The sequence below is a fragment of the Mytilus edulis genome, chromosome 3, assembly GCF_963676685.1.
Source record: "Mytilus edulis chromosome 3, xbMytEdul2.2, whole genome shotgun sequence".
NCBI classification, from domain to species: domain Eukaryota; kingdom Metazoa; phylum Mollusca; class Bivalvia; order Mytilida; family Mytilidae; genus Mytilus; species Mytilus edulis.
The window spans coordinates 17,296,756-17,321,521 of NC_092346.1; the positions used below are offsets into that span (position 1 = coordinate 17,296,756).

The following is a 24,766-nucleotide window of genomic DNA, read 5'->3' on the forward strand; positions in this document are numbered from 1 at the left end:
GCAAAACTGTATTTGTAAACTCATTATAGTAGAGAAAACAAGTGCATATATGGATCATTATATATTTTCACTATATATTACTGCTCGTGCATGTTTATTATCTCATTGAAGAAATTTCGTGTTTCCGGGTGATGTTTACACTACGACATAATAAATGACACATCATCACTATGACAAATCTGCATGACGTGTGCAAAATATGGTCCCTTTAGTGCATTTTTTGCATCTGTCAAAGATATGATGAGAAAATTGGAAAACTGATTCTGTAAAAAAAAAACAATTCTGATTACTAAATAAACAGGAACAATGCAAAATTAATTCAATGTTGTTTCATAGAAATACTGGACATTATATTGCATCATTTTGAAGGTAATGAAAAGATATTGATATGTCCTATTGATTAACATTTTCCTTTTACACTAATTTTCTTCATTATTTCTTTTTTTGTATCCTGGTACCTTTGATAACTATTTGTTATGTTTAAAATGTTGTTGCTATGTATGTAAATAACCGTTTACCTGTGTACATACAGCAGACATACTTATTTGTTCTACCTGATTGCTTTTATGTACATGGTATAATACATGGTGTTGTTAGTTTAATTTTTTACTAATGACACTGAATGTCTATTTGTGCCTCTCTTTTATTTGAATGTGTTATAAAAAATATCACGTGACTGGTCAGTATAAAAGGCATCAGCAAGACTGTTCAGCTGTCTGTCACAAGAAACAGAAAAAATAACACCTGTTGAAAACAGTTATAGTATGGTTAAAATTAACTTATGAATGACAATATCAATATAATCTGAATATAATTTATCAATTGTTCTGTTTTAAGCAATGTTCTCGATATTGTTACATGCTCTCATCTAGAACACAAAATACACTGTGCCAAATATGATAGGCGAGCGTGTTACATATCGATGGACATAGTCAGTGAGAAATACCCCTTTTCAAGTGAATGTCATAATATTATTTTTTAATCAAAGCGTTAAAAGTTATTTCACTTTAATACTTTTCATTCACTCTTTTCTTATTTACCACACGTACTAGTGTGACATGTGTTAAACGAGTTATCAAAATCGATTTTACGGCATTTAAATGTATACGTGTTATACAAATGTGAAAGGGAAAGTAAAATCACAAGAAGATGAGGGTTCTTTAGGGGTAAGTTTATTAAAAATCTCCCATTGACTGAAATGATAATCTATGTATGGAATTAAATGTATACCTGATTTACCTTTAGAAATTAGATAATTTTATATATCATTCATGAAAGTACAAATGTAGCCCTAGCTTTTGCAACAATAAAAACATAGAGTTATGCGGCATTTTTTAGGCATTCACATGGTCTTGCTTACAAACAATGTAGATTCTCACTGAATTCCTAGTCTGACCACCATTACTTTTCAACACTGTAGTAATTAGTACATTCAGCATTTACTTTTAATTTTTTTTTCAATTCTAGTTTTGATCCATCTACCAAAAAAAATTGATTATAAACATTATCTACCAATCAGAAGAGCACATGACTTCAGTTTCATACAGAAAGCTCTCCCCCAAATGGGCGGTCCGTGATGACGTATATTTATTTACTGAACTTACCCCTATAATTTCTAGATTTATTGCCTTTTACTGACGATTATAACCTTTTATTTGGTGTGTATTCCATTTATCTTGAAAATACTACAGATGAATAGAAACTATAAATATAAAAAGCGACCAGTAATACCAAATGTACAATAGTTATCAAAGGTACCAGGGTTATAATAATTATAACAATTTAGCTTAAGTTTCATATTAAAAAAATCCTCAGTTAACTCTTTATATGAGTATTCACTCGTTAATTATTTTAACTTCGAAATGTACTATTTTTGCAGTGTTAAACTTAACAAAAGCGGATTTAAAAAATACTATTTCGCTAAAACATATAGCTACATATACAGTCAATTGATTAAATTTTGTCAAGATAAACTGAAAACATTGACGTATTATTAAACGCACTATAAACTGTGTTCGTGTAACCGTTAGTTTTACCGTTTGGTACGTGCACTTAGACATCTTCAGATGTTAAGCATGTTCAGCATGTTCAGCATGTTCATTTATTGAAAGAAATTATGTCAGCATTGAAATGTGAAACACTATAGACATTGTAATAATCAATTAAATGATCCTGTCCCCAAAATTTCGATCATTCTTATACCGGTAAAACAATGATTTATATCTATTTTTCTAGCATCACATATACCTGAAAATATCCGACAGAACGTGATTGCCATCTATTTTGTTTTCATATCTTAGCTGATATTGGGTTTTATGATCGTCGGCAGTCTTCGTAGGTAATTTCGATAGTCAGATGACGTCTAGTCCGAAATCCACGTGCAATGATTATACATTTCAGCAACCGAAAGTACTGCTTATTGTTTCATATTAACTTTTTATAATTTGGATGTACGTATTCCATAAATTAAAAAAAAACGCGATTTTTCCTAAACCCATAAAGAGAAAATAAACTGATAAAGCCATGTAAAATTATAAAAAAGACAAAAGGACAAATAACAATACACATACCACAACATTGAAATGCAAGACTGAGCAACACAAAAATTATACTACTTTGAAAGATACTTAGAAAAGCAAAAATAATAAGCACCAAGACAAGATCTAAATAAAAGCTAACATGATTGAAATTTCCAGTCAATTCTATATTGAATTATTGATTTGTTATGGCGCTTTTTACCAAATTTTGCCATTGCTGAGGATGCAGATTAAAGACACATGTTATGTAGAACCTACAGGTACATATATACATTTTGACTTGTAAGGTACGGGTGAACTCAAAAAGCATTTTACAAAATTCAAAAAGTTTTAAAGAAAATAAAGAAAAATGAAATAACAGATACAGCAAATGGTAATAAATACATGATTTTATGGTTACTGATTCTTTTTTTCGAAATGCAAAATGTGCAACAAAGATAGATAATGAATGATAAAGACAAGCCTTCATTAATATATACCGTAAGGTATCTACGGTTAGAAAAGATACATTCATTGTTTAACTGTTAGTGTAAAAGCTGGATCTTATTGCATATCAAACGAAAGTCGACAGACTTTATTACAAAGATTTACAAAAAACACTTTCATCAAATATACCTTTCACAAAAACGATAAAAACATTGAAAACAACTCATCGTGAATGAAAGGACAATATTCATTGCAAAATTAAGACGAACCATGCAGAGACATCCATGAAAACATAGAAAGATTATTTGTATCATGTTTTGTTCAAGTCCTATAAAAATACACGCTATACTTTTTTCAGGAAATATTGGACAGTCCTATGCCACTCTGCGTAATTCAAACAAATCTGCACTTCTGTACAAAGGATAACAATTTCAACAAGATGACTTCTCTTTCTGAAGAAGAGGCAAACTATGTCAGAATGAGTTTCCTGTTGACAGGAGTATCTCCACGTGCAGCTAGAGTCTTGTTTGATCGTGAATTCCATCCGTCACGGTTGGATTCGTCTTTAAAGAAGGCATACAACAAACTGAAGGAGTTGAAAAATAAGCATGTTATAAATGAATCACAATGGAAACTCCTGTTCACTAGTTTTCCTGGTAAGTGCAAAGTATTTTTTAATTGGTCATTCCAATCTTAAGCTGTACTAACCAATCAATGAGTAAGTGAAAATTATGTGCATATAATGAACTTTTTTTTGTATCTATGACAGAATTCTGTCTGTACAAAATCCTAATTTCCGTAATGGTTCTATTTATAGGTTTACTTTATATGACTTTAATTGCTAGTCACAGTGAACTTTAGAATTGTTTGCTGACAGTGCAATACAGTCATGTGAGCTGTTACCATCGTTTTGTGTCTGTCGACCGACTGCTATGTCCTGAATTGTCCATCAGCTGTATGCTGTTCGTTAATGCTCTTAAAATTCTTACCATCAGAAACTGCTCAATAGATTTGCACCAAAGTCTTCTGCTTCATTTGTGGATATCTTCCCTTCTTTAAAGTTTGTAACATTCGTCAAGAAGGATTAACTAACATGACTACCAATGTCTGTGGTATATTTTTAAGAAGTAATAGTATAGCAATAAGTGAAAAGAATTGTAGGGTAAACATGATATAAATGATCAGTTCAATCTTTCCTATCGGTCTGTTTTAGATTTATTGCAACAGAAAAGATGACCAATATGTACATCTTTTTTTGCTGTTACATTTTTGTATTTTGAATATTTAAAAAAAATGATTAGCACTGAATGACTTACCTAACCTGGAAATATCTCAAAAAGCATAACAATCAGTTTTAACAGTTATTGCCCCAAAAGTAAAATAACAAAAATACCGAACGACTATTAGATATAAAATTTTGTGTTTATCTTGAACAATCCAAAATATTAATGCAATGTTTAAAATGTAAATTTGCACTTAACATTTTTAAATTCCTATAACCTGAATTTTTACAACTTTTGATTCACTTTCTCCATTTCTTTTTTTATGTAACCCAAAATAACTACAATAGCGTAGCAATTAAAAATTAAGTCAGCAGCTAACAACCCCCCCCCCCCCCCCCCCAAAAAAAAAAAAACAAATATAAGAATTAAATAAATGAATAAAATAAATATCATAAGCAGTTAATGGTCGTTACAAGCAGATTTCACTATGTATAGGTGATTCAGACACAGGTGATCATTAATAAAAGCAGATAGAATTAGTATTGTAGCTGAACCTAATATCTCAGATATATTTCCCTTAGCCTCTCCCATTGTTGGTCCTCAAATACAAAAATATTGAAATCATGAAACATAAAAGCAAAAAACATAACTTTAAATAACATAAAAAACCTAATTAGTTGTGCATTGGAAAATAATTGATAAACTTTAATTAATATGTACATAACGAGGTCAACTGATGAAATTATACTGCTTGTAATTCAGTGGTTGTCGTTTGTTTATGTGTTACATATTTGTTTTTCGTTCATTTTTTTACATAAATAAGGCCGTTAGTTTTCTCGTTTGAATTGTTTTACATTGTCTTATCGGGGCCTTTTATAGCTGACTATGCGGTGTGGGCTTTGCTCATTGTTGAAGGCCGTACGGTGATCTAAAGTTGTAAATGTTTGTGTCATTTTGGTCTTTTGTGGATAGTTGTCTCATTGGCAATCATACCACATCTTCTTTTTTATAAATTAATATCATGCCAAGAATCTGTAAAAGCAGTACAGAAATTGACGGAGTCGTAAATAAACAATCAATGAAGATTGTTTGTCCTTTCAATTTGACTGTTATACAAGTTAGAGGTTAAGCTTGCTATGAAACAAGATTTAATTCACCATTTTTTACGTAAGAAATGACTGTTCCAAGTCAGGAATATGCCAGTTGTCTTCCATTCGTTTGTATTTGTGGGTTTTTGATTTCTCAGTTTGATAAGGGATTTTCCATTTTTAAATTTTCCTTGATGTTCGGTGTTTTTATTGTTTTTACTTTGTTATAAAGTTCTAGGCAGTCATGTCTATTTCTTTCAACTTGTCTTATTTTGACTGACAATAACACATTTAACAAATGCCGCCTTATTAATTATGACAGAAAATTATTTAATGATATTGTGGTTCTCTATGTACAACTGATTGTAGTTGTTGCCGTGTTACTTTCTGCTTGATTTCTTGCTTTTATTCCAGTTAATCCAGATGTTTACTCTATATATCAATGCCTACCTATAGTACGTTTTATTATTTGTAGATGTTCCAGATTCTAAAACTTTTGATGTCACTTTAATGATATTATTACTGAGAAATTTGACCAAAATATCTTCTCCTCTTTGTGGATATGACCGTTTACCATCTGCCAATGACACCACAACTGGGGCAGACTTAGCTAGAATCAAGCACTACAGAAACTACATGGCTCACCTGAAAGATGCGAACTTAGACACTGTGGTATTCAATGCTAATTGGAATGATATCACCAATGTATGTAGTTCTATTCAATAACGTGTATCCCCCTTCTTCATGCCCTTGTTTCCCACTAACATGCTTGAAAATTTGATATTGCTTTGATTTAACGTATACTAAGGTTTACTTTTCTTGTCAACATTGAACAATGTTGAAAATGTCAACGAATTGTCTAGTTTGAATTGAACTTTACAGACATGCTAATGTTTTGTTAGCTTTTTTAAAGTCCAACATAGTCAGCATTGTCATCGTCATCATCATGGTCGTCATATATCAAAGATATCTGATTTCCAGACAATAACTTGAGCAAAACTGTATAAGTCTATGAATCTCTATAAAATTGTACCTCAAGGTTCAATACCATAAAAGAATATTGGAATTTGTTTGGGGATTATGGACCTAACAGTTTAGGAAAAAGGGACCACCAATTTCAATTCTTTGCCTAAGCTTAAACCAATTTAATTATGGTTTAATTGAAAGTCTTGAATTTTATGGTTCTCTAATATGCTGGAGTTAACCGTGTATATATAATTTGGATTTTTTGCCCCGTTTTTGATTTGGTCCACATTGAGATACAAAGGGAGTAAATTAAACTTAAATTGATTTCAAACAAAATAAAAATATTTTTCTTTGATATCACGACATGAGCATGTATTCCGTTTAATGATTTTGGGCTCGGTTTTCTATTTGATCCAAAATTGGCAAAATTGGTACTATGCATATAGTAAAGAAAAATTGGGGTCCAAAATTAAACTTTATGTGATTTCAAGAAGAATCAATATTGATATGCTGAATCTCAATAATTATCAAAGGTACCAGGATTATAATTTAGTACACCAGACGCGCGTTTCGTCTACATAAGACTCATCAGTGACGCTCATATCAAAATATTTATAAAGCCAAACAAGTACGAAGTTGAAGAGCATTGAGGATCCAAAATTTCAAAAAGTTGTGCCAAATACGGCTAAGGTAATCTATTCCTGGGATAAGAACATCCTTAGTTTTTCGAAAAAATCAAAGTTTAGTAAACAGTAAATTTATAAAAATGACCACATAATTGATATTCATATCAACACCGAAGTGCTGACTACTGGGCTTGTGACACCCTCGGAGACGAAACGTCCACCAGCAGAGACATCGACCCAGTGGTGTAAATAGTTATCAAAGGTACCAGGATAATAATTTAGTACACCAGACGCGCGTTTCGTCAACAAAAGAATCATCAGAGACGCTCATATCAAAATATTTATAAAGCCAAACAAGTACGAAGTAGCAATGTATTAAGATTTTGGATATCGGACCGTAATAAATAAGGGTCCAATTTCAACCCTTTTTGTTCTTAGTATCAGAAACTATGCAACGTCAAAGATTTTATTACACTTTAAATTTAGAGCTATTAAGCTTTAATGAAGGTCGATGTTCGTATTAATATGGAACATTTTGTTTCCATTATGTTCGAGGTGTTTTGGATTTCGTATCCGTTGCCTTTAAAAATAAACTTTTGGTGAAACAATGTGTTTTGAATACAACATTTATGTTACCAACCACAACCGTTTTCAAACCATATATTTTATATCATATTAGGTGTTTACAGTATATATTTGTCTTAAATGACCTTAAGCTACGAGAAATATATAAAAAAATATACGTTTCTTTATGTTTAATCATTAATGAAAATAAAATAGTAAAATAATTATTCTTTTAAACAATCAGTTTTATTCAATTTTGTCACACATATAATCCAAAATGCCCTCAGGTAAGTATTTGATAATGACGTCATTGAAATAGACTAGATACGTATCATATCATTCATCATATATGAATATATAGGACATAGGGGCTATACTAGCTGCTACGACATTGACCCTGATTATAGAAGTCACTAATGCATTTAACCCTTCATTGAGATTCACAAGAGAGTCTCTAGCTTAACATGATACCACGTTTCTCTCAATAAGACTATTACCATGTCAATTATTCCAGGGAAGAGTTGCTGTATTGTTTTTTGTTTTTAAACAAACGTACAGTCATAATATTCGCCCTGAAAATATCTAAAACTCAAAATTTGAGCAAATCTGACAACGACATGCCAAATAAAAAAGCAAACGAGTTCATTAAGACAAGCAAGCCACAAGTTGAAATCTTGGAAAGCTACTCTTATGTGAAGCCCATTACTAGACTGTACTTCGAAAACGTTAGTTTGTTCGAATGCAATATTATGGAGGCATATTCATTGATCATTTAGTACGAACATACGAAACGTAGTTGAACGATGATTAACAAGTGTTGACCATTAAATTTCCCAAGGGTTGTTATGAAGAAAAATAGTATTTAAAAAATAAGAAGCAAATAACAAGAAACTGATTATTCGAAAACCCTCTTTGCATTCGATAATCTGAATATATAAATCAAAGTGTAATCAAAAGTACCGGGCATCAAGCTGAATTTAAAAAGAGAGAAGTTCATAAACCCTCGAAAAGCAAACGTTTGACTATACTCCAGCTTTCGAAATACTGTTGACATCCTTAAAAGTAATTCATAAAAAGGAATAGGATATTCAGAAATGCTGGATTGATCGAAACAATTGAAAGAATGATTAAAGAAGTAGTTGGTTGCCCTTCAAAGATGATTATTTACTAATTTTCGATTATATGTGTGCGTTCAGTCTATTACTGATGCAAAGTTGCATGGCTGGTTTTTTTAAGGAGGCTCGTGGGTACAAAAAGTTCAGCAAAAAATTAAACATTTGTTTTTTCATTACAAATTTTATTTATTACACTATAAATTATTACTTTATGATATGGTACAAAATCAACCAAAAAAATCGATTCGGCTTGGTCCAAGATAACTGTAATTTCTGTAATTAAGTTCTTTTTTATTTCGATATTACCTCTGTTTCTCCTCTAAGTTTAACAGAAAAAAGGACATTAACAAAAATGTATGCTACTTTCGGAGGCAGATTGTGACTTCATTTTTCTATTAAGAATATGATAAAGTTCTTTTATACAAAAAAAAAAAAAGCGAAATCCTATATTAGAAAAAAAAAAGATTTATACCCGAGCCCCCTTAAAAAGATCTTATTAATTAATATGTGATACATTTATGCATGAATGTTTTATTTTCTTATCAAAACAAGCCGTATAAAATGTTGGGTTTCATGGTTCTATCAGGCACAATAAAATGTGTGGTGTATGGGCGTTTTATGAAAGAGTTATTTTAGGCAAAAGTAGATGCTTTGTTGCATTGGTGTTTGATGAAATGGTCTTATCAAGCAATATCGGAAACTATGTAATATGTTTGATCAAAGTCCCCGATAAAAGTATGTTTTATTGCTGGTCGTATCAGCAATAATGGGTATGTAGTTAAATATGGTTATATGGTGTTTAACTACATCAACCTTTAATCCCCGAGGGTATCACCATCCCAGTAGCCAGTACTCCGGTACTGCCATGAAAATACGGATTTTTTTGTGTTATAAAATTTGCTGTTACAAAATGTTAAAAAATATTATAAATTAAGGAATGTATCTCCCTCATGCAAAGCTCTGACTCCTTTCACGGATTTGGCTATACTTTTTTGGAACTTTTGGATTATAGCTCTACATCTTTATATAAGCTTTGGATTTTACATATTTTGGCCACGAGCATCACTGAAGAGACATTATTTGTCGAAATGCGCATCTGGTGCAGAAAAATTGGTACCGTTAATGTTATTAACATGCATAGACTTGGTCACTGAAATCAATTAACAAACCTGTTATTAATACTATTCGGGATCCTTTCCAATGTAAATGCTGATGTTACTGATTTACGGATAAAACATAACAAAATTGCCTCAACGGTCCATTAGTAACCTTTCAAGAGATTGTTATTATTTAAATTTTATATTTTACAGGCCATTGCTAGATTAGGTGGGCAACAAATGAAACAGGAATGTGATCAACTGAAATCTAAACTTTAAGATCAGACCAATCATGAAATAATGATGGACATGAAACGTTCTTATACTGAAATCAAGGACCTGAAAGAATCATTCGAAAGTCTAAAGCTGTCACATACAAAAGAACTTCAAACGATAAAAGCTTCTCAGGAGGACACAGTACCATGAAATGTTAGAGGTAAACAGTGGGGTGTATATATAATGTCTTTATTTCGTAGGTTAAGTTTTATTTTTGATAACTTGAATAATATTCTGTTAAAATCCCACTTAGGACCTAATTTGCCAAATAGCGTTAGAAATGCCTCAATCTTATATCCATACTTACTTGTACTTGTTTGGCTTTTAAGTGTTTTGATTTGAGCGTCACTAATGAGTCTTATGTAAACGAAACGCGCGTCTGGCGTTTCAAATTACAGTCCTGGTACCTTTGGTAACTATTTACACCACTGGATCGATGCTACTGCTGGTGGACGATTCGGCCCGAGGGTTTCACCAACCAAGTAGTCAGAACTTCGATGTTGACATGAATATCAACTACGTGGTCATTCTTTTTTTTTTTTATATAAATTTCCTGTTACAAAACTTAAAATTTTTGGAAAAACTAAGGATTTTCTTATCCCAGGAATACATAACTATAGCTTTTTTGGAATTTCCGGTCGTCAATGCTCTTTAACTTTGTACTTGTTTGGCTTTTTAAGTATTTGATGCGAGCGTCACTGATCACTTTTCTGAAGTGGTGATCGATTCATAAATTTTTAATACTTGTTATTGGCTTTCAACTTACTGTCAGTAACTGCATGAATTCTCAGATCTGTAATTAGTGTCTTTTTGTTGTTAGGATGTACAAGATGTACAAGATGTACAAGTACCCGGCCACATCCACTCTGTTAAATGTAGTGCTATTCATATCTATCTGACTAGCTAAGTCTTTTTCAACTGATTTTTCTTCATTCTTATGATTTACTGTTACATCACTGTCCAATTTGGAGGCTTGTGATTCCATTAACATTATTAACCATGCCACATTCTATATGAATGTATGTGTCTGTCCCAAGATATGAGCCTATTATTCAGGTGGTTGTCGTTTGTTGCTGTGTTACGCATTTGTTCTTTGATCAATCTTTGTATACATAAATTAGGTCGTTAGTACTCGTTTGAATTGTTTTACATTTGTCAGTTTGGGGCCTTTGATAGCTGACTATGTGGTATAATTGTGCTCACTGTTGATGACCGTACGATGACTTTTAGTAGTTCATTTCTGTGTCATTTGATCTCTTGTGAAGAGTTTTCTAATTGGCAATCATACCAGATTTTCTTTTTTTATATTCGAGACTAAATCGCTTGGATATTAACAGCTACAGAAAAAATCTTGAGGAGCAAATAAAACCTTAATCGACATAAAGTAAATAAGGGTTTTATTCGTCGATCAAAACAACTGACGTTATGGGTGAAAATATAAAACCCATTTAATAAACAACATTACACAAAACCAACGTAAAATACTACAGACTAAGCAACACGAAACTTCTGGGATTTTTTGTAATTTAGATATGCGCTATAGTATGGGCTTTACTCATTTTTTAACCTTACGGTGACCTATAGTTGGTAATTTCTGTGTATTTATTGTCTCTTGTGGACAGTTGTCTCATTGGCACTCATTCTACATCTCAGGTAAGGTAATCTTGATAAGGAAGACAAGAATTTGAATTTCAAAAAATCAAAGTTTTTCAAACAGTTTATTTATAATAATGGCCATATCAATATCAAAAGAGGGACGAAAGATACCAAAGGGACAGTCAAACTCATAAATCTAAAACAAACTGACAACGCCATGGCTAAAAATGAAAAAGACAAACAGAAAAACAATAGTACACATGACACAACATAGAAAACTAAAGAATAAACAACACGAACCCCACCAAAAACTAGGGGTGATCTCAGGTGCTCCGGAAGGGTAAGCAGATCCTGCTCCACATGCGGCACCCGTCGTGTTGCTTATGTGATTACAAATCCGGTAAATAGTCTAATTCGGTAGGTCAAATTCATGAAAGGGAAGGAGATTGTAGTTACGACGTGAGGAACATATCCGATATCATTTGTGAAATGGTTATTCCATAACGGTCAACCAACTCGTGATGGCGTCCGTAAAATTTACGAAGGGATGATTTCAACTTCACCATTTGGAACTCTTGATTTAATAGCTTCCTTGTGAGCAGTAACCCTCTATCAAGAAAATCATGATAGGAAATGCAAGCACGGGCATATCGTATCAATTGAGAGATATATACCCCGTATGCAGGTGCTGCTGGAATGTTGCTACTTAGAAATGGAAAGTTCACAATTGGAAAGCTGAAATCATCTCTTTTGTCGTAAAGTTTTGTCTTCAACCGACCCTCATTGTCAATTTCTAGATGTAAGTCAAGATATGAAGCTGACTTAACTGTATCTGTAGTATCCTTTATCTCCAATTCGATGGGATAGATGCGTTCCACATAGTCACCAAATTTTGAATTGTTTAGTGAAAGAACGTCATCTATATAGCGGAAAGTAGAGTTAAAGGATATATCAACTCATGTCAACAAAGACGTGCTGACTTTTGAGTTATTTGATACCAACTATTTAGTTAGATCTGTTTTTTATCTTGACTATAGAATTTGACAAAAGGACAGAAAACTAAACTTTATGACAAAAGGCGGGTGCAATTTAAACATTGTAATATTCGCATTTTTACATTCAAACATTTTTAAGGCATTTGAATATGCATTATATATCTCCTATTTTCAAATGCTATTCCACAGCTTGTTTTTCTCATCAACTTTTGTGATATAGATTTCAATGGAGCTTTTGAATCAAAGGTTCTTAATTGTCACTATGTAATTTTCCTCATTTTTTATAACTGACGCCATAAGATTTTGATTACACGTTATGAACTAATTTGTATCACATATTGCTAAGGATGTTTTGATTTTCGAAGCCACAATACCGTCTCTTTATTTAGATGATAACATTTTGCATAATAATGATAATAACTAGGATTTACCTACCTCGAGAACTACCGTGTTCTGCAAATTGAGCTATATTTCTTTATCTGAGTTTAAATGTAGCTAAATATTGTTTTACTATTACTGTTTGAAGGATAATTCTGTATTTGCTCCGCATTGTGTTTCTCTTGTTTTTTTTTTGGTGTGATATTATTTCACAGATTGCCACTTGGTATCGTCTTCTCTTTTTTATTTGCATATCTGCATATGTTCCAGACCGTATGAGTATTTGAACCGTACGCGTACGGTCTGCCTGATTTAAAAAAAAATGTTGATCAAGTTTATTAGATGCAAATGTATATTACAGATAAACATAAATGAAATCTCGAATAAATATATAAATATTCAATTGTAATTGGAATAAAATCTTTTAAAAGTGTTAATTATTTAGAAAAATCGCGTTTATTTAATCTGTTAATATCCTGCATTTAGAATGTCAGTTATACATGTACATGAAATTGAATATTGCGTGAACTGAATTGAAGTTATTGGAAAGGAGTTATGGTTTTTTTTTTGTCTAAGTCAGAGTCTTACACGATAAATTTTATTGAGTTTTTCAATGCTATCAATCAAACTATTTTTTCAATATTTAACATTATAAAGTATGGGAAAAAATTTGGATTCAGAATATATTTTTTGTCATCTGCTTAAACAGAATACTTTTTTCCATAAAATTAGGGATTAAAGTATTTCCCCAACCCTTCTCCCAGCCTTTGATATAAATGTTCTTTCCCTTAATGTTAGAAATCGGACGTTCCTTGTGGCAGCAAGTGTCATCATGGCAAGAGTGTAAAATTGGAATTTAGATAGAAAATTAAGAATTATTTAATTTCAACGCTTCACTTATTTACTTCTTTCATATAATTGTAATAATACCAACTTGTAAAAACTAAAAAAAAGATTGATAAATTTTTGTTTACAATAAACCCATACGCCATAAAACATACATGTAAGGTCGAGCTCGTACTAGACCGTATGAGTATACTCGTACGCTCCGACCGTATGCGTATTGTCGGACCGTACGCGTACGGACCAAATACTCATATGGTCTGGAACATATATATACGACTCTTTGTTTTCCAATTTTCGCATCTTCTATTCAATAAACAATTTTTGCATATCCTTATTGGAAAAAAAATACATGTACAGCTTCTAAAAATCCTATTATGTCTTCATTAAAATAAAAATAAAATTAGTGTCCCCGAAAAATTATTCAACGAACATTAACTTTCCGGTATATAGATGATGTACTCTAACTAAATAATTCAAAATTTGGTGACTATGTTGCACGCATCGAACTAGAGATAAAGGAAACAACAGATACAGTTAAGTCGGCCTCATATTTTGACAACATCTAAAAAATTGACAATGAGGGTCGGTTGAAAACAAAACTTTACGACAATGATTTCAACTTTCCAATTATGAACTCTCCGTTCTAAGTAGCAACATTCCAGCAGCACCTGCATACGGAGTAGATATCTCCCAATTGATACGATATTCCCAGGCTTGTATTTTTTTTTTTTTTTTTTGATTTTCTTGGTAGAGGGTTGCTGCTCACAAGGAAGCTATAAAACCAATAACTCCAAATGGTGAAGTTGAAATTTACCCTTCGTAAATTTTACGGACGCCATCACGAGTTGCCATAATTGGTTGACCGTTATGGGATACCGTTTCACAAATGATATCGAATATGTTCTTTACGTTGTAACTACAATCCCCTTCTCTTTCATGAATGTGACCTACCGAATTAGAATATTTACCGAATTTGTTATAACATGAGCAACACGACGGGTGCCACATGTGGAGCAGGATCTGTTTACCCTTCAGGAGCACCTGAGATTACTCCCAGTTGTTTGGTGAGGTTCGTGTTGGTTAATCTGTAATTTGCTAAGTTGTGTCATGTGTACTATTGTTGGTCTGTTTGTCTTTTTCATTTTTGGCAATGACATTGTCAGTTTATTTTCAATTTATGAGTTTGACTGCCGTCCGGTATCTTTCGCTTCTCTGTTTAACGATAACTGCTGTGCTGCTTGAATCAATAAATAAATGCAACATCAAAGCATAAGGCTTTTTCTGAACATTTGAAGGTCCCTACTGTGTATCGGCTATCTAAACTACACAAAAAAAAGTTAATTATCGTATTATCTCGGCCTTTAGTAAATGTTCTGAAACTAATATGTTAGTGCTTTTAACAAGTTCAATATCTGCTATTAAAGAGATTATCATAAACTATTGTTATAAAATATATAAACGTATGGGTAGAAACCATTTTATGAGTGTAAAAAACTCTTTGGATGTTTTAGATAAATTACATGCTTTTGATGGTCCTTTTGATTCTGTTGACAGTTTTGATTTTGCTACTCTCTACACAACACTTCCACACTATATTATTAAACAAAATTTTCCTTTTTAATTAAATGGTGGTTTGGTAAAGCCTCGGTCATACCTTTCCGGATAGCTCGAATGGACGCCTCATGGATAACTTTTTTCAATCCTTTCATGTCCGTTCTTATCCGTTTGACATCCGTCCATATCCGTTGCATGTCCGTTAAGCGTACGTTTTATCCGCCGACGTTCGTTCTGTCCGGTGGAAAATTTTGAGCATGTTCAAAACTTTAAACGGACGTCCAACGGATAAAATGTCCGTTGAACGTCCGTTAGGCGTCTGTTTTGTACGGTACTCGTCCGTTTCGTTTCCGTTTTGTATCCGTTACGTGTCCGTTATACATCCGTTGGAGGTCTGGAAGATAAAGTCACCAACTGACTTCTACCGGACGTTTAACGGATAAAACGGATGTTGAACGGATGAGAAACGGACTTCTACCGGACGTATAACGAATAAAACGGATGATGAACGGATTTGAAACGGATAAATGCCAATTAAAAATTTCGCATCAGAAATGCCAATTATTGGTATGTCAGATTTCTTAAGGTTCATGAATTCTTATTATTCATAATCGATTTTAAAGTATAGGCACGTCTTAACAATCAAGCAGTTCTTATTCAGGCCAGACACTGCCCTTTGGCGGAATTTTGAAGTACAAACCAAAACCAGTTGCACAGAAACATTTTGAATGTTTATGCGATTTACATGTATTATTATTGTCGCCTTTGATTTTTCCGTATATCTTGTTCATCCGTTTTATCCGGTACGCTTCCGTTAGGTGTCCGTTTTATGCGTTACTTTTCGTTGGATGTACGTTCGACATCTATGAAAGGCCGATCATGTCAAAAACCCGATTAAGTAACGCGTTAAGATTAATGACATTTAACGCGATAAATACAGTTTTAACGCGTAAAGAAATCAATATATTTAACGCGTTAAACTTAACAATTATCAAGTTTGGGATTTAACCCGTAGGTGAAAAAAGACGTTTATCGCGATAAAATACCCGTCGCACTGGCCACATGTGTCATAATGAATCACATTTACGCGTTAAATTCAACACAATTACGTTGCTACGATACATTACTTTAACGCGATAAACCATTATTTAACGCGAAAAAACAACGTTTAACGCGATAAGACATCGTTTAACGCGATAAAACATCGTTGGGTGGAGTTATGGAATAATGTTACTAACAAAACACTATGATCTGTTCGCATTTTTGGAGTATCGTGGTGTGCTGGACCTTACAGACGAGGGGAATAATGAAGATATTACATGGCAGTGCTGCAAATGAAAACATACCACCACAAACACATGAAGATGAGACCAATAAAGACGATAACATTTTAGCACACTCGGGAATGAATTACAGCCTTCAACGTGTAACCTTGTCTAACACTGATCAGCAAGGTATAAAGGGTTTCAAAAAAAAGATTAGTGTAAAACCATTCAATCAGAAAAGCCAACGTCTAATCTATATTAAAAAAAATGAAGCACATCAACAAACGACAACCACGGTACCAGGTACCTGACTTAGGACAGGAGCAAACAAATGCAGCGGGTTTAAACGTTTTAATAGGCACCAACCTTAATCCAACTTGAAACAATAGTGTTATATTACAACGTAGAAAGACACACTTTAATATATTTACTGAAATGGCTTAACTCAATCAAATGACATATCACTTCACGAATAAGTTTGATCTATGACTCAATGTAAATAAAAAATAAAAAATGGGGTTACAGTCAAACAATATCAGAAAGACAATCATAACCTTGAACAAAATTCAGGGCAGAGAAACGGACGGACAGAGAGACAGATTATTTCAGCTTTACAGGTAGTGCACTAATAACAGATTCATTTTTATTAATTTAGGGCATGGTTTAGCCATGGCGTTGTCAGTTTGTTTTAGATTTATGAGTTTGACTGTCCCTTTGGTATCTTTCGTCCCTCTTTTACTAGATGCTCGATTCATGCTCTTAATAGCCTCTTTTTTGAACATGTTCTCAATTCACAGACGATTGCTAGCTGCTAAATTCATAATAGATACCAGGATTGAATTTTTGTATTTGCGCTAGACGAGGTTTCGTCTACAAAAGACTCATTAATGACGCTCGAATGAAAAACAAAATATGCCTCGGTTATCTGACGGACAACGGTGTAACAATATCCGATTGTAATGTTCAACTGAGGTATGGTTGATAGCTATAGTAAAAATATAGTAAAGATATGTCTTGTTTACACCATCTACAGAAAAAAAACTTTACTTGTAGAGACTTATGTTAGTATACGTCAAACTAGCAAAGTTCATGGTAAACCCCTATGTTAGATACAGACATCAAAAGATGCAAAAAGTAAAGTATCTTAAAAATCGGACATATAAACAAAATTTATTTAAGACAAAGCGTAAAGACAGGTTGACAAATGTAAATCTAGATGGACTTTTAATCACCATGATCAGTCCATATATATACATAGGAAAAAGTAATCTTAAATGAAACTAAACGTTGCTTTAACACGTTGCAGTAGCTATTAACGAGTTAAAGTTGTTTTTAACGCGTTAAAGTTGCAGTTAACGCGTTAAAGATGCATTTAATACGTTAAAAATGCATTTGATGGGTTAAGTTGCATTTAACGCGTTAAAGATGTTTTTAACGCGTTAAAGATGCTTTAAACGCGTTAAAGTTGCATTTAACGCGTTTAAGTTACATTTAACGCGTTAAAGATGCTTTAAACGCGTTAAAGTTGCATTCAACGTGTAAAATATAATTTAACGCGTAAAAAATGATTGTCACGCGTTAAAGTTGTATCTTTCTAATCTTTTTACGCGGTAACCTTCTTGTAAGGCGTTAAACCCTCTTTTATCACGTTAAACCTTCATTTTACGCGTTAATTTTTATTTTAATGCGATTAATGTAATTAAGTTATTTTAAAATGACGATGATAATAAAAATGTGCTGAAAATCAATAAAGCTTTATCGCGTTAATTGACAAATTTATGACACATGTGGCCATTTCATTTAGTAAGTTTCGAGTAAAATCTGACGCCTTAAAACGTTGTTATGGCGAAAGAAGAAAGTATTTTCGGTCATTTTTTGTAGTTTTGTCCTTAACGCGTTAAACAATTAAATAATCGGGTTTTTGACATGATCGGCCTTTCATAAAACACCCGTTCTGTCCGGGACGTGTCCGTTTCTCGTACGTTGCATATCCGGTTTGTGTCTGTTATATATATATATATGAATCCGTTACACATCCGTTTTATTCTGTCAGTACATCAACGGACTCCCAACGGATAAACATTTTGTCAACGGACAACTTTTATTTTCATCCATTAGCCGTCCGTTCGTGCTATCCGGTAAGGTGTTCAAATTCAACACTGCAATAAGATCATTGAATATTGTTTTTATTGGTATAAATATTGATTTTGTTATCAGGAAATTAAAAGCAAACTAAATATTACCAGTATGTAATATACATATACACATTCATGAATCCACAATCTGTCGATACATGTAACTTGGCATTGCACAAGGTCATGTTTTTCTCTGGCTGTTTATGACGTCTTTACACTAAATCCATTGGATGTTGGATGTGTACGGATTGATAGTTTAGTCTTAGACGCATGATCATTTTGTTGAGTTAAGCCTTTTTCAACTGATTTTTATAGTTCGTTCTTATGTTGTACTGTTATACCACTGTTCCTGGTTAGGGGGTTGGTTGGGATCCCGCTAACATGTTTAACCCTGCCACATTATTTAAGTATGTGCCTGTCCCAAGTCAGAAGCCTGTAATTCAGTGGTTGTCGTTTGTTTATGTGTTACATATTTGTTTTTCGTTCATTTTTTTTATATAAATATGGCCATTGGTTTTCTCGTTTGAATTGTTTTACATTGTCTTATCGGGGCTTTTTATAGCTAACTATGCGGTATGGGCTTTGCTCATTGTTGAAGGCAACACGGTGACCTATAGTTGTTAATGTCTGTGTCATGTTAGTCTCTTCTTGACAGTTGTCTCATTGGCAATCATATCACATCTTCTTTTATATATAATGCAAAATACTGAAAGAGTATTGATCGTCAAACTGCAATTGAAATGATAAAAAACGCGACACGAAATCATAAATAAGGAAATCGTTATTCCAACAGCATTTCGTTGATATATCTTAGTGAAAATCTGAACAATCCACTGTGAAAAAGGTGCAAAAGTGCAAGTCGGTCTTTGCAGAATGTAATTATAAATATGGAAATACTTCTGGTTAGAATGAGGACATTTCATTCAAACATAACTACTAAATCTATTGTGAATTTGTTTTTGTTATTATATGATCAGAATGTTAACGGCTAGACGATAAAAAAAACTTACAAAATCGTATTTTAATTTCTAAACGCTGATAGCTTAGTTTTGATGAATGCCTTGCATCTCTGGAAATAAAGATAAAGCTATGCCACTGTGAAATTAAGTCACTAATTTTGTTTTATATTGCAGCACAAATCAACAAAAAAATAGAAGACTGGCAGAACAATGCCAGCATGTTTTTAATCACAAGAGCTGCAAAGCATTTGTTGAAAATTATAAAGGAGAATAGTTGTGTAACTATAACGGCTAGTTCTGGAGTAGGAAAGACAGTAACACTCCAACATGTTGCTCTACAAATGTTAGAAGAAGAATATGATGTTATAATAGTGTCTGATCCGGGAGACATTATTAAGTTTAACAATCCAAATAAGAAAACATTGTTTGTTATTGATGATTTATGTGGAAACTTTTCTGTTGACCGAAGTGATATTAAAAGTTGGGATCCAATAATTAAAGACATTAAAGAAATGCTTATAAACAAGCAAACAAAAATGATTGCAGCATGTCGATTACAAGTTTTTAAAGATGAAAAATTTGGTATTTTATCAATTTTTAAGTCATGTGTATGCAACATGTTATCAGAGGAAATACGTTTGACAAAAACTGAAAAAAAGTCAATAGCAAAGCTTTATATGAAATCAAAAGCCTCTGAAATTGCTGACTATTATGATTTATATGATTGCTTTCCACTTTTATGTAAAATGTTTCATGATAATCCAAATTTTAATGTTGCAAATTTATTTCAGAACCCATTTTCAGTTTATGAATCAGAAATTGACAAGCTTTTCCAAATGGGACATTACACTAAATATTGTGCTTTAGCTTTATGTGTCATGTTTAACAATAAATTGGATGAGGAAATATTGACAAAAGATGTGCATGCAGAAATAAAAGAAATCATTGAGAACACATGTCAAGCATGTAAACTGGAGAGAGGAACCTCTTTATTGGTTATACGAGATGAACTTGACACATTTACGCATACATTCATTAAGAAGGTACAAGGATATGTCACAGAGCAAAGTAAAAACTATTATAAAGCTATTCATGATAAAATATTCGATTTTCTAGCTTACTACTTTGGACAGAAAATAATCGAATGCTTGATTAGGAATGCAGACAGTTGTTTGATCAAGGAGAGATTCTTATTAGAAAGAAAGGAAGACATGGATCAGTTTATTAATGTTGTACCGAAAACATATCATCTGATGTACATACAGAGAATGATTGCTGACTGGTCAATAGGAAAAGTTCAGGATACTTTTAGGAATATTAATATGAAGATACCTCATTTCAGAAAGACATTTTTGTTTCATTTGACCAAGCGTGATACAACTTTTCAAAGACAATTAGCACATACCATAGACAATAAAAGCCTACGAACTGGAAATTATTGGTTTGTTGCTTATAATAAATACTCAACTGTGTTATTACATTGTTGTTTATTAGGAGATATGAATTTAATCCAGTGGTGTTTGAACAATGATGTTGATGTGGATAAATGTTCATGGGATTGTCAGTCACCTGTTATAATTGCTTCTGAACACGGTCATACAGAAATTGTTAGAATGTTGTTGGATAGGGGAGCAGACTGTGATATCTGTGACATATTTGGTAAGACAGCATTATTGAAGGCTTGTGAACATGGTCGTAAAGAAATAGCCAAAATGCTACTAGATGAAGGTGCAGAAGTTGAATGTCCATTAGTGGATCTGTCACCTATAATGATGGCTTGTAAAGAGGGTTATACGGAAATAGTACAAATGGTAATACACAGAGGAGCAGACTGTGATACATGTGATAATAATGGTCGGTCTTCTATTATGAAGGCTTGTGAGGGTGGTTATAAAGAAATAGTAAAAATGTTGATAAATAGAGCCACAAACATTAATATTTGTGACAATAATGGTAAGTCACCTCTACTTGTTGCCTGTGAACATGGTTTTTCAAAAATAGTTAAAATGTTGATAGATGGGGGTGCAAACGTGAATAATTATGACAACAACAATAAATCATCTCTTCTAATGGCATGTAAACATGGTTTTACAAAAATAGTTAAAATGTTGATAGATGGAGGTGCAAACGTGAATAATTATGATAAAAAGGGTAAGTCACCTCTACTAATGGCTTGTAAACATGGTTTTACAGAAATAGTAAAGGTGTTGTTAGATGGAAGGGTATACTACAATAAAGCTGATGATGAAGGTTGTACATCTTTACTTACGGCTTGTGAACATGGTCATACAGAAATAGTAAAGATGTTGTTAGATGAAGGTGTATACTATAATAAATCCGATAATGAGGAGTTGACACCTTTAATATCTGCTTGTACACATGGTCTTACGAGAATAGTTGAAATTTTGTTAGACAGAGGAGCAGATTTTGCAAAGTATAACAAGTTCCACCAATCTCCGTTAATGAAGGCATGCGAACAAGGCCAAGAGGAAATAGTTACGATATTATTAAACAGGGGAGTAAACTATAATGAATGTAATAACCACGGTATAGCACTTTTATTGACGGCATGCCAATATGGTCACACAGACATTGTTAAGTTATTGTTAAACCAAGGAGAAGACTATAATAGATTTGACATGTGGCACAAGTCACCGTTACTGTATGCTTGTGAACATGGTCATACAGAAATAGTTAAATTACTATTAGACAAAAGTGTGGACTATAATAAATGTGACAAAAGGGATCAATCCCCAATAATGGTTGCCTGTCGATATGGTTATACAAATATCGTTAAGATGTTGTTAGATAAAGGCGCAGACCTTAACAAATGTGACAATTATTGTAAGTCACCTGTAATGAAGGCATGTAAACATGGTCATACAGACATAGTAAAGATGTTACTGGAAATAGGTGTGGATTGTGATAATCACGATATCTTGGGTCAGTCTCCTTTAATGAAGGCTTGTAAGCATGGCCATACAGATATAGTTGGGATGCTATTAGATAAAGGGGTAGACTATAATAAAATTGACTGTAACGGATGGACAGCTTTTGCATTCTCCTGTTCTTATAATCACACAGAAATAGTAAAGATGCTGTTAGATAAAGGAGGTAACTGTAATAAATCGGACAAATTTCACCAGTCACCTTTAATGAAGGCTTTTATTCATGGACATATGGAAATAGTAGAAATGTTGATCAACAGTGTAGTGAACTATAACAAATGTGACAACATGGGACGTTCACTTCTTATGAAGGCTTGTTGTAAAGGTCTAACAGAATTTGTTAAAAAAATTTTGGACAACGGAGTAGACCCTAATAAATGTGACAAAATGGGTCAGCCTCCTTTGATGTTTGCCTGTAGGCATGGTCAAGTACCAATTGTAAGAATGTTGCTAGATAGGAATGTAGACTACAATAAATGTAACAAATAGCGTTGGTCGTCTGTACTATATTCTTGTAAATATGGTCATCAAGAGGTTTTAAGGATGTTGATACTAAGCGGAGCAGACTTTAATAGACGTGATAACAATGGCTGTTCCCCGATTATTATAGCTTGTAAACGTGGACATACAGGAATTGTTGAGATGTTGTTAAATAATAAAGCAGACGTTATGAAATGCAATAATAAGGGACAGTCACTTCTTATGTATGCTTGTAAATATGGTCGTACAAAAATAGTTAGAATTTTGATAGATAAAGGGGTAGAATATAGTAAATGCGACAAAAAGGGTATGTCACCTCTAATGTATGCATGTAAACAAGGTAATACTGGTGCAGTAAGGATTTTGTTAGACAAAGGAGGGGACTTTAATTCTTGTTATGTTGATGGTTCTTCTCTCATAATGCATGCTTGTGAAAATACGAATCATAAAATTTTAAGGATGTTGATATTAAAAGGAGCAGACTTTAAAGAACGTGACAGAGATGGTCGATCTATACTTATGAAGGTTTGTGGACACCTTAATACGGAAATAGCATGTTTGTTAATAGAGAAAGGTGCAGATTTTCATAAATGTGACAGATTAGGTGTTTCGCCTTTAATGTTTGCTTGTGAACATGGTCACAAAGAAATAGTTAAGAAATTGTTAATCGACGAAGCAGACCTCAATAAATGTGACATATTTGGTCAAACATGTGTAATAAAGGCCTGTATACAAGGTCATGAGGACATTGTTGAAATGTTATTAGAAAAAGGAGCAAATTATGAAAAAAATGATAGAAATGGTCAGTCACCTATAATGAAGGCATGTGAACATGGTCACACAGAAATAGTACAGAAACTATTAGGAAAAGGAGCAGATTTAAATAAATGTGACAGAATGGGTGTTTCAACTTTAATGTTTGCTTGTGAACATGGTCACAAAGAAATAGTAAAGAAACTATTAGAAAAAGGTGCAGACTTCAATAGATGCGACAGATCAGGTCAAACATGTATAATGAAGGCTTGTATACAAGGTCACGAAAACATTGTAAACATGTTGTTAGAGAAAAGTGCAGATTACGAAGAAATTGATAGAGCTGGTCAGTCACCTATAATGAAGGCATGTACACATGGTCACATAGAAATAGTAAAGAAATTGTTAGACAAAGGAACAGACTTTAATAAATGTGACAGATTAGATCAGTACCCTCTAATAATTGCTTGCGAAAATGATCATCCAGAAATAGTATGGATGCTGTTAGACAGAGAGGCAAACTGTAATAAATCTGATTATTATGGCAACACACCTTTAACAAAAGCTTGTAGAATGAAACATACAGAAATAGTAAAATTATTAATAGATAAAGGAGCAGACTTGAATAAATGGGATTTTGACGACATGTCACCAGTAATGATAGCTTGTGAACTTGGTTATACAGAAATAGTAAACATATTAGTAGATAAAGGGGCAGAATATGTTAAAAATAACGTTTTTGGTCAGTCACCTGTTATGATAGCATGTGATAATGGTAAAAAAGAAGCCATGAAGTTATTATTAGAAAGAGGAGCAGACTGTAACCATAGTGACAGTGAACATGCCACACTTTTAGTAAGGGCTTGCGAAAAAGGGTATGTCGACATCTTAAAAACGTTGTTAGAAAGGGGGCAGACTTTAATAAAGTAGATAAAAATG

The 24,766-nt window shown here is 32.9% G+C and overlaps 3 protein-coding genes across 3 annotated transcripts; all 3 read left to right on the forward strand.

Moving 5' to 3' along the window:
- The first annotated feature begins 172 nt into the window (after positions 1-172).
- On the forward strand, positions 173-23,083 carry LOC139515917 (ankyrin repeat domain-containing protein 50-like). Its single transcript, XM_071305679.1, has 5 exons — positions 173-369; positions 3,322-3,619; positions 5,750-5,979; positions 9,856-10,078; positions 19,821-23,083. Exon 5 carries the CDS (start codon positions 19,865-19,867, stop codon positions 23,081-23,083), a length of 3,219 nt encoding a protein of 1,072 aa, XP_071161780.1. The 5' UTR covers positions 173-369; positions 3,322-3,619; positions 5,750-5,979; positions 9,856-10,078; positions 19,821-19,864.
- LOC139515079 (E3 ubiquitin-protein ligase DZIP3-like) lies at positions 3,403-9,921 on the forward strand. The gene is made up of 3 exons (XM_071304640.1): positions 3,403-3,619; positions 5,750-5,979; positions 9,856-9,921. The coding sequence occupies exons 1-3, from the start codon at positions 3,403-3,405 to the stop codon at positions 9,919-9,921; spliced, it is 513 nt and encodes a 170-aa protein (XP_071160741.1).
- Positions 22,986-24,757, forward strand: LOC139515918 (ankyrin repeat domain-containing protein 50-like). The gene has a single exon (XM_071305681.1). It carries the CDS (start codon positions 23,138-23,140, stop codon positions 24,755-24,757), a length of 1,620 nt encoding a protein of 539 aa, XP_071161782.1. The 5' UTR covers positions 22,986-23,137.
- The last annotated feature ends 9 nt before the right edge of the window (positions 24,758-24,766 follow it).